This window comes from Saccoglossus kowalevskii, chromosome 14 (assembly GCF_978046115.1).
Source record: "Saccoglossus kowalevskii chromosome 14, keSacKowa6.1, whole genome shotgun sequence".
Lineage (NCBI taxonomy): Eukaryota > Metazoa > Hemichordata > Enteropneusta > Harrimaniidae > Saccoglossus > Saccoglossus kowalevskii.
Window position 1 is genome coordinate 32,553,426 of NC_140654.1, and position 12,083 is coordinate 32,565,508.

Genomic DNA, 12,083 nt, shown 5'->3' on the forward strand with positions numbered 1-12,083 from the left:
GTTACAAACTGCAATTTTGAGTTACTGTGATTGGTCTAACAGATTCAAACTGCCATTGTGAGTTAGTGTGATTGGTCTCACAGTTACAAACTGCCATTTTGAGTTACTGTGATTGGTCTAACAGATTCAAACTGCCATTTTGAGGTACTGTGATTGGTCTAACAGATTCAAACTGCCATTTTGAGTTAGTGTGATGAGTCTAACAGTTTCAAACTGCCATTTTGAGTTACTGTGATGGGTCTAACAGATTCAAACTGCCATTTTGAGTTAGTGTGATTGGTCTCACGGTTACAAATTGCCATTTTGAGTTACTGTGATTGGTCTAACAGATTCAAACTGCCATTTTGAGTTAGTGTGATTGGTCTCACAGTTACAAACTGCCATTTTGAGTTACTGTGATTGGTCTAACAGATTCAAACTGCCATTTTGAGGTACTGTGATTGGTCTAACAGATTCAAACTGGCATTTTGAGTTAGTGTGATTGGTCTCACAGTTACAAACTGCCATTTTGAGTTAGTGTGATTGGTCGAACAGATTCAAACTGCCATTTTGAGTTAGTGTGATGAGTCTAACAGTTTCAAACTGCCATTTTGATTTACTGTGATGGGTCTAACAGTTTCAGACTGCCATTTTGAGTTAGTGTGATTGGTCTCACAGTTACAAACTGCCATTTTGAGTTACTGTGATTGGTCTAACAGATTCAAACTGCCATTTTGAGTTAGTATGATGGGTCTAACAGATTCAAACTACCATTTTGAGTTAGTGTGATTGGTCTCACGGTTACAAACTGACATTTTGAGTTACTGTGATTGGTCTAACAGATTCAAACTGCCATTTTGAGTTACTATGATTGGTCTAACAGATTCAAACTGCCATTTTGAGTTAGTGTGATTGGTCTAACAGTTTCAAACTGCAATTTTGAGTTAGTGTGATTGGTCTAACAGTTTCAAACTGCCATTTTGAGTTACTGTGATTGGTCTAACAGATTCAAACTGCCATTTTGAGTTAGTGTGATGGGTCTAACAGTTTCAAACTGCCATTTTGAGTTACTGTGATTGGTCTAACAGATTCAAACTGCCATTTTGAGTTACTGTGATTGGTGTAACAGATTCAAACTGCCATTTTGAGTTACTGTGATTGGTCTAACAGATTCAAACTGCCCTTTTGAGTTAGTGTGATTGGTCTCACAGTTACAAACTGCCATTTTGAGTTAGTGTGATTCGTCTAGCAGTTTCAAACTGACATTTTGTGTTACTGTGATTGGTTAACAGATTCAAACTGCCATTTTGAGTTATTTTGATTGGTCTCACAGTTACAAACTGCCATTTTGAGTTTCTGTGATTGGTCTAACAGATTCAAACTGCCATTTTGAGTTACTGTGATTAGTCTAACAGATTCAAACTGCCATTTTGAATTACTGTGATTGGTCTAACAGATTCAAACTGCCATTTTGAGTTACTGTGATGGGTCTAACAGTTTCAGACTGCCATTTTGTATTACTGTGATTTGTCTAACAGATTCAAACTGCCATTTTGAGTTACTGTGATTGGTCTAACAGATTCAAACTGCCATTTTGAGTTAGTGTGATTAGTCTCACAGTTACAAACTGCCATTTTGAGTTACTGTGATTGGTCTAACAGATTCAAACTGCCATTTTGAGTTAGTGTGATTAGTCTCACAGTTACAAACTGCCATTTTGAGTTACTGTGATTGGTCTAACAGATTCAAACTGCCATTTTGAGTTAGTGTGATTGGTCTCACGGTTACAAACTGACATTTTGAGTTACTGTGATTGGTCTAACAGATTCAAACTGCCATTTTGAGTTACTATGATTAGTCTCACAGTTACAAACTGCCATTTTGAGTTACTGTGATTTGTCTAACAGATTTAAACTGCCATTTTGAGTTACTGTGATTGGTCTAACAGATTCAAACTGCCATTTTGAGTTAGTTTGATTGGTCTAACAGTTTCAAACTGCCATTTTGAGTTACTGTGATTGGTCTAACAGATTAAACTGTCATTTTGAGTTAGTGGATTGGTCTAACAGTTTCAAACTGCCATTTTGAGTTACTAAATATTAACCGTAAACCACAACAATGGGTAAATCCAAAAAGAGTTTAGTTTAAATTTATTTCATACCTTGACATTGTGCCTGGTGATACAAACTGAAAACCCAAACCCACTAAATCATAAAATCTGTGAGTGTTTAGTGTAGCATTATTTTAGTATTTATGTTCAATAGGATACATATATTCTCAACATCAATCATACTGAGCAGATGCAACATTTGAATTCCTACAAGCTCTATGTATTAGAAATATTTGTGCAGAATTTAATGGGAAAGTCTAATGTAAACTGTTTTTATTTCACAAAAAATTAATTTTTGTGCATTTCCTAAGTAAGTAAAAATCAGGAAATCTTGTAGCAGTGAAAATTACGATACAGTGTCAGTGTCAAAATTTTGTTGTTGTGAATGCCATATATCGATAGTCATCAAATATCAAAAATTAAGCGGTCTACAGTATCATGTACATGTACCTATTTTTGTTTTTATCTTTCTAAAAATACATTTCTAATTTTTTACCAATGTATAATCTGAAGTTTGATTGCAGAACAATTTTTTTATGTATTTTAATCGGATGGAGTTGTTTTAATTATAAATTCAAAGAAAACACCAGATTTTACATTTCTGTAATCTCAAATAAGATTGTACTCAGTTTTCTATTATAAAACACCTATACTGGCAGAGTCACACAGGAAAAAGAAAAAATGTCATCAAACTATCAAAATGAACAATAATCGTTCCATCTGCAATTGTCTCTGCTATAGAACAAATTGCCTTATTCTATTTAATACGTTAATTGAAACAGACATGCAAATTTGTTAATGACCCAGCAATACTGTGAACCAATTCTATGAATTTCATGAGGCAGTGATAATCGGGAGATTTTATCACAGTAAAAATATTACTGACAGAACGTAAATTCTGTCTGCTTGAACACTATTACTGTCATTCAAGGGAAAATTTCTTGTAAATGGCCCTGTAATCTGAATATATTTTGATTTATTATCATTCAATGGGGAAAACTGTTGTGAATGGCCCTGTAACCTGAATATATTTTGATTTATTATCACTCAATGGGGGAAATTCTTGTCAATGGCCCTGTAACCTGAATACATTATGATTTATTGCTCTAATTCGTTACAGAACCTGAGTCATGGAGAGAAAACATTCGAAGTCAAATAGAGGAAGAACTAGAACAAAGAGTAAGAGATGCACTAGAAACACCACCATTGGAACGGATAAGACGGAATAGAGAAAGAGCCAGATTACGGTATCAAGAAAGACTTTCACAGTAAGACTGACTTGTGTTATCAACACTCCATTTTAAAACTTAAGTGTCACATTATTTTTTCAGTAATTTTTCAAATATTTAGACCAAAAATACAAAATTTTCACCAAATTGTTGATGGGAAAAATGATGGGTTCAAAACGATTAGGAAGTCACTACTAAATAAAGAAAAAAATCAAACAATATTTTTTTTTAAATTTAATAATTACCTGGTAAGAAATTAGCAAAGAAATTATAAAAAAAACTACATAAAATGTACCGCAACATTTAAAGGGTTCTAAAACTCTAAAGTCAGACCTTAGTGTCTGGAAGCACTGTCCAACCTGATTATTCACTGCATGTGTTGTTTACCCTATTAAGATCATGAACACGTGCAAAAATTTGAAGTTTTTATTTATCTGACAAAGGCTGTGAATCCCCCTTCATTGTAGTTGTGTCTAAGAATCAGATCCTTGACAAAACTATACACCAAAGGCATTTATATTCAGCCAAGTTGCATCAATAGTGTCTTTGTTAAATGTATTATTACTGGACAATGGCTAGTTGTCATAACACACATATATAACAATACAACATTCCAGTATCATGTGCATTATGTGTGACAGAGCCCTCTATAGGCAAGACTAATTAATTCTTTGTTTTTACTAAAACTTAACATCAGTGTAATATTCCTTTCAGTGAAATTGATTTTCATGTTTTTTGTAAAGATTGAACATATCTGAAACCAATTTCAAATGTCAAAGCATAATTAAAACTATAATTAATTTTTATTAAAATAGAATCTGCAAAATCGTTTTTTCACCAAAGAGTGACCTCTAGAGTTAGGATTGATAAAATATTTTGTTTTTACAACTTTTAATGTACTGATGATTTATCTGTTATTTTGCAGAGATTTTGCCCCGAATGTGACCTTATCTCTTGATAAGTGTCGTGAGTACTCTGAGAAAAGGCCTCATCAAATTAGAGACATTTTACAAAGCCAAGTTCATTTTGCAGATGATAGTTCAATATCATATGGCAGTGCTTCAAATGAGGAGGATAGAAAGAGATTTCAGCGATACATTCACAGGAACTCGTATTATGCATCTGAAAAACAGAATAAAGATGGCAGCATGAGGCATGATCAAAATGGCAATTTTGACAGTATGAAGGATAAGTATCAAAATAATCGTGTTGTCAACGGAAACCTTGATGACACGAGTAGCGATGATGATGATGGAGCAGGAATCAACCCAACTCAAAAGGAATACGATTTGACAGAGCGTGCAATAAGAAATGAAGTTTTCGGTCGATATACAAGACCTGGGTTTCGTAATGCTATAAAGCGAGGCAAGGTGCGTGACGGCTCAAGGTTGAAACAATTGAAAGATGGAAAGTATATTGACAGTAATGATGTTATCTTGACTCTTGATGGACCATTTTGGCCACCAGAACACGGACCGTTATTTCCTAAACCGGTGCATATTGAGTGTGATCAAGAAAAGATGGAACCATTGTCTGATGATGGTAAGTGTACAATTGTCCAATCAATGAAGCACTTATGTAAGTTATGCATAACTATCAACCTATCAGCATTTAAGTATGGTTTGTAACCAGTTCTGCAGCTATATATGTTTATACATTTAGGCTTGGAATTTGTTTTCTTTATTTTAGTATGTATGGTATGTGTCTGTAATTGTAGCATTGCTTTGTAATGTGTGTATGATAATGTTTTGTTTTGTATTACGTGCGTGTACGTGCGTACTGTGTGTGTTTTAATTATATATGAAGCTACAGTGTGATTTATAAATTACACCAGTAAACCTGTCTGGTGAGTAAATTTTCCCATCACAGTGCTGTACTCTACTTCATCTTACAGGTAAGTTGTTTTCATTTTAGAAATATTCACTTTTATTAAATTAATAGTTGTTTTTATGAAACTATTCTTTCCCCTGTTATCAACTTACTTCTGTGAAAGAAAATTAGAATTTCAAAATCTTTGTCCAGCTTCATGTTGGATTCAATCTGATCTAAATGGCCATAAAAATATGCTGTGGCCATAAAAATATGCTGAAGTTGTGCCCCGTAGTGGCCATAAAAATATGCTAGAGGTGTGCCCCCTAGTGACCATAAAAATATGATGGAGTTGTGCCCCCTAGTGGCCATAAAAATATGCTAGAGGTGTGCCCCCTAGTGACCATAAAAATATGATGGAGTTGTGCCCCCTAGTGGCCATAAAAATATGCTAGAGGTGTGCCCCCTAGTGACCATAAAAATATGCTGGAGTTGTGCCCCCTAGTGGCCATAAAAAATGCTGGAGTTGTGCCCCCTAGTTGCCATAAAAATATGCTGGAGTTGTGCCCCTTAGTGACCATAAAAATATGCTGGAGTTGTGCCCCCTAGTGACCATAAAAATATGCTGGAGTTGTGCCCCCTAGTGGCCATAAAAATATGCTTGAGTTGTGCCCCCTAGTGGCCATAAAAATATGCTGGAGTTGTGCCCTCTAGTGGCCATAAAAATATGCTGGAGTTGTGCCCCCTAGTGACCATAAAAATATGCTGGAGTTGTGCCCCCCTAGTGGCCATAAAAATATGCTTGAGTTGTGCCCCCTAGTGGCCATAAAAATATGCTGGAGTTGTGCCCCCCAGTGGCCATAAAAATATGCTTGAGTTGTGCCCCCTAGTGGCCATAAAAATATGCTGGAGTTGTGCCCCTTAGTGACCATAAAAATATGCTGGAGTTGTGCCCCATAGTGACCATAAAAATATGCTGGAGTTGTGCCCCCTAGTGGCCATAAAAATATGCTGGAGTTGTGCCCCCTAGTGACCATAAAAATATGTTGGAGTTGTGCCCCCTAGTGGCCATAAAAATATGCTGGAGTTGTGCCCCTTAGTGACCATAAAAATATGATGGAGTTGTGCCCCCTAGTGACCATAAAAATATGCTGGAGTTGTGCCTCCCAGTGACCATAAAAATATGCTTGAGTTGTGCCCCTTAGTGACCATAAAAATATGCTGGAGTTGTGCCCCCTAGTGGCCATAAAAATATGCTAGAGGTGTGCCCCCTAGTGACCATAAAAATATGCTGGAGTTGTGCCCCCTAGTGGCCATAAAAATATGCTTGAGTTGTGCCTCCTAGTGACCATAAAAATATGCTGGAGTTGTGCCCCTTAGTGACCATAAAAATATGCTGGAGTTGTGCCCCCTAGTGACCATAAAAATATGCTGGAGTTGTGCCCCCTAGTGACCATAAAAATATGCTGGAGTTGTGCCCCCTAGTGACCATAAAAATATGCTGGAGTTGTGCCCCCTAGTGGCCATAAAAATATGCTGGAGTTGTGCCCCCTAGTGACCATAAAAATATGCTGGAGTTGTGCCCCCTAGTGGCCATAAAAATATGCTGGAGTTGTGCCCCTAGTGGCCATAAAAATATGGTGGAGTTGTGCTTCCTAGTGACCATAAAAATATGCTGGAGTTGTGCCTCCTAGTGACCATAAAAATATGCTGGAGTTGTGCCCCCTAGTGGCCATAAAAATATGCTGGAGTTGTGCCCCCTAGTGGCCATAAAAATATGCTGCAGTTGTGCCCCCTAGTGACCATAAAAATATGCTGGAGTTGTGCCCTCTTGTGGCCATAAAAATATGCTGGAGTTGTGCCCCCTAGTGACCATAAAAATATGCTGGAGTTGTGCCCCCTAGTGGCCATAAAAATATGCTAGCCCCTAGTAGCCATGTGTGCTTCTTGAAATATTCAAATGCAAGTCACCATGCATGGTTATAAAAGCTTTTCTGATATTTGCTGACTGTAAACATGATACCATATTTGCTCAATTAGTAGAGATGTTAAGTACAGAGTACAAAATATACAAAAAATGTGATATTTGGTCTATTTGTTTTTTATTGGATATTTCCATATTTGCTCTTGGACTATTAAATACACTTTATGTAAAAGACAAATCTATAGTCCAAATAAAACATGTCAATTATATAGTATACAGTCAATTTTTGCTTTTAATGCACTGCTGTTTGAGATGCACTTCTATTAGAAGAACATACGGTAGAGAAAATTCAGTATACACTTCCAATAAAATAAATATGGTACACTTTTTTTAGTGCTTAATATTTGTCAAGAATTTGTAAGCAATCTAGAATCTGGCTATTATTTGTTACATTAATCTTTTCATCACCAGACATTCTCGTTTAAATTTGACTGTACTTTTTTTCTTATATTCTTCAATATTTCTGGAAATGAACCCTAATTTTGAAGTAAACAGACAAAATTTGATTCAATTTTCAGTTTTTACTAAAAAAAAAATTGCTCTTTTTGTTCTAATCTTCTGAAGGAAAGTGCAGACTATAAACAGCACTATGTTGGAAATTTGTGATGAAAAGAGAGAACTGGTAGTGAAAGCACAGACCTTAGAAAATATGGTTAGTGATTAAAATAACATTAAATGAAATAATAATTGCTATAAAATCTTATGAAAAGACATTGGAGGAAGAGCACAAGCTGAGTAGAATACTGTACAGCTATAATTGTATTGTGTAGATATGGGTGTGTTCCCTACGTTAAATTAACCATGCGCTAATAAGTTGGTAGGTATTTATTGACCGATAGGGTCATCGCGAGGTCATAAATCTGTATTCATATGTATACCCCTAACAGATGAACAATTCAGAAACTCCTTAATTCGGGTCTCTTATGTATGTTTACCTTAGATATTTCAAACTTGTTTATAGTCTAGAGTCGTGATTTCCAGTTATCGGGTATTATGACGTTTGTATAGTCTAGAGAAATGGATATCCAATTAAGTAATTTTATTGAGTGGATGAAGCAAAAATAAATGAAGCCGTTAACAATATTGTTTTCATATATTGTTTAAGTTATTGTAGGTAGCTGCGGGTAACTGACTAATAATTCTGCAGGGTATGTACGTGTTCTATTGACTGGGCTTCATACCATTTATTGGTGCTGGTTGCTCTTATGTTTTCTTTGTTGGTTTTTGTATTCACAGTTTTATTGACAAGGTATGGAGTGTTTATTTCAATTCATCATGCTTTGACAGTGCACAAACACACACATGCACACACAGTGTATAGCGTCAGCTCCACCAGGTACCTAGGCTACCATTCCACTAGGCAAAAACCATGGTGTTGTGCTTGCCACTGTGTTGAATCTCTGCATTTGATTCATGTTCATACAAACAGCATTCTGGGATAGTCAATGTGACACTAAAAACATTGAAATATTTGCACATGTTTGGATTAACTGACTCTATGTGTTGGACATATTATTGATAGATGTCTTGCTGAGGTCATTCAGTTCAACTCTATGTAACCCAAGGCATTCAAAGGTATATGTTTAATGTACAGTTTTTATTTTCCTATTTCTCTATTTTGAAAAGCTTATTTGTGTTGGCATTGACAAATTACTTTGTATTGTATTGATAAACTTGGTGTACCCGTAGCAATTTTTGGCGACATTCCAATAGACACAGCAATGTTTTGGTTTCTATGGTGCTATCGCTATAGTGATTATTTCTATCATTTGATATTTCAGATTAATAGTCTGATATAAATATTAGCAGTGGTCCACTGATGAAAATGATAAAGTTATGTGTATATAGTATATAGACAGTTAACTTTTTTGAGACTATCACTGTAATGTACTGTACTACTTCAACTAACACCTCACTAGACATCAGATTTGACTACCACAAATGATGTGGTATTTCTAGACTTCCAAACCAAATATTATTCTGAGAATTTGTCATCATTTAAAAACAAAATATCACCCACAGAAAAGTAAATTAGACAGCAGAAAACAAATTGTCTGTTAAATAACTGTTTGGCACAAGATTCTGAAAAACTCTGATCTCATAATGTTCTCATTATTACAAGTCATCCATCATGGCTAAAACTATTTCAATTTTAGTGGAAGCCAAACTTATGATGTAATATTTTTATTAATTTGCAAACCAAAAATATGTAAATATGATTTAATGAAAAGATCTTTCTGCCTGTCTACTTCATAACACTTGCAATATACAATAAACAAATCCTACACTATAAAATATTATACTATAGAATACTATATACTGTAGAATACCATATACTGTAGAATACTATATACTGTAGAATACTATATACTGTAGAATACTATACTGTAGAATACTATAAAATCAATATATTCATGTTGTTTGTAGTGAATTTTGATGTTAGAGATTTGGAAACCACTTATGCTAAATTTTTACAGGATTTCTTGTTTACTTCCAGCTCTCTAGCTGTGTTATGTTAAATATGTTTTGAACTGAATATTTTTATTGATTTTTCAAAAAAAACATGATTTACTTACTGTTTACTAGTTTACTAGTTTGAATTTGTGGGTGAAACAAATCTTAAATTGGTCTATAAAAAGTGTGAACTTCATTGAACTGAGACTGTAACTATATTCATAAAGTTTTGTTGGGTCTTAGAACTATAATGTATGTGATAACAGTGTTTGAATTATCTCAAAATTGTGTAACAGACACCAATTTCACCAGCCCTGTCAAAAAGTTACCAGCCCTGCCATTGAAGATGATTTTAAAATACTTTTGTTTGCATTCCAAGTAAGCATCATGAAAACACAGCATTTTGAATTGTTGTACCGGTATTCTTTATTTCACAACTTTTATATCAACCATGAGAAGAGAATAGCATTCAACTTTATTAACTTTATTTAAATTTTCAACATTTTTATTGAAGCAGATGAGGGAAATGTATGTTTTAATTTTTGCCAGCCAATCTTGTGAATTACCCATTAAGCAGGCAGTACTGATTATGATATTATTTTGCTCAAAGTGCAACTTTTTCAAGTTTGGCACAACTCTAGTGATGTATACATAATTGTCATTGTATTTCCAAATAATGACTAGTATTGTGTAAACCTTAATATGAATTATGAAATATTAAAATAACTATTGAAGTTTTAGTAAACTATTAGGTGGACTACTAATGGTACTGGCAAAAAAGTTAAATAAATCCTAATTGCTATGACATTTTCATCAAACCATTTGTGTCATTCACATTGTTCTGTATTTCTCTATAATGTTTTTGATAATTTCTTTCACCATATTGGTCAAAATTCAGCAAATATGCACCAACATCCAAATAAAGAGAAATGCTTCAAATAACTCAGGAATGTCGGTGTACTTTTGACAGTATTATTATTCTAGTACAAATTTGTAATGAAATCGTCAATGAAAATCACTACATTGTGCAACAGTGTACTTTTTTTGGGAGTCACAAATATCATCAAATCACGAATATTTGTAGCAGCGAAAATGAAGCAGCTTTAGATTTTAAATTTTGTTTTATTCAGACAAACAAAAATAAACATGGGCGATAAAGTGACAATGTTGAAAGTGAAATTCACTTACCGGTCGCTTTTAGTGTCACGAAAATTGATGAAAACCATTTCTATATGACCATGGATTAACTAGTTTTAAACATTAGTCTTGTCTGTGTACATTGTCTAAGTAACATACTATTACAGTTTTTTTAGTTACCAGTACATACCAGTAATTTGTATTATTAGCACAGTCGCATGTAATCAAAACAAATGTACCATATGTTCTATTAGAAGCGCAGTATTAAAATCAACAATTGCATTCATTATATACTGCATTATTAAAGTATTACTTATTTTGACTATAGGCACACCTGATCAAAAAGCAAATATAGTTTACTTATCATCAGTATATAGTGAATGAAATGTATTAATCAGTAATTAGTCAAATTTTACCTATATTTTTCAATATTTTTTGACTCCCGTGTGCGAAGCACAAACGGGAGTCTTTGCAGCTACCCTGTCTGTATGTATGTATGTTTGTATGTATGTTGCTTTTTGTGTTCCACCGTTATCTTAAGAACCACTAATCAAATTTTGATGAAACTTGGTACATAGATGCTCTGAGATAATGCGCAAAGTTGATTAGGTTTTGGTAAAAATTCATGAATATTAATTACCTAATTTACATATAATTAACAGATTTTTAGCTGTTCCATGACTGTTCCACTGATATTTGAAGAACCACAGATTGGATTTTGATGAAACTTGGCATATGGATGCTCTGAACTAATGCTCAGATTTGATTAGTTTTGGGTAAAACTCTGTTTATATTAATTACCTAATTTGCATAATGATTAACAAATTTTCGGCATTTCCACTAATATCTCAAGTACTAATCATAACATTTCAATAAAACTTGGTACTTAGATGTCATATGACACTTCACAGACCTGATCGTTTTCAGGGTAATATCAGTACATATTAATTACCTAATTTGCATAATTAATTAATTTTCAGTTTTTGGTATTTCAAGTAGTAATGATCACATTTCAATGAAACTTGGTATATAGATGTCATAGGACACTGCACAGACCTGATAGTTTTTAGGGTAATATCAGTACATATTAATTGCCTAATTTGCATAATTAATTAATTTTCAGCTTTTGATATTTCAAGTAGTAATCATCACATTTCAATTAAACTTGGTACATAGTTACTTAAAGACTGTGCAGACCCCTGATTAGTTTTTGGGTAAATATTTGTGCTTATTAATTACCTTACTAGCATAATTAGTTAATTTTCAGCTTTTTAATTTGCCTGATATCTCAAGTACTAATCATCATATTTCAATGAGACTTGCTACATAGATCTTCTAGGACTATGCAGAGACCTGATTAGTTTTAGGGTAAATAATTGTG

The 12,083-nt window shown here is 34.0% G+C and overlaps 1 protein-coding gene across 9 annotated transcripts in view; it reads left to right on the forward strand.

Moving 5' to 3' along the window:
• Positions 1-12,083, forward strand: part of LOC100369281 (uncharacterized) — a 190,135-nt gene that overhangs the window by 123,606 nt on the left and 54,446 nt on the right. For all 9 annotated transcript variants that reach the window (XM_085508146.1, XM_085508150.1, XM_085508153.1 and 6 more), the window contains 2 exons: positions 3,210-3,357; positions 4,244-4,860. In XM_085508146.1, the coding sequence (XP_085364272.1) occupies positions 3,210-3,357; positions 4,244-4,860 (765 nt within the window). The remainder of the gene's footprint in view (positions 1-3,209; positions 3,358-4,243; positions 4,861-12,083) is intronic.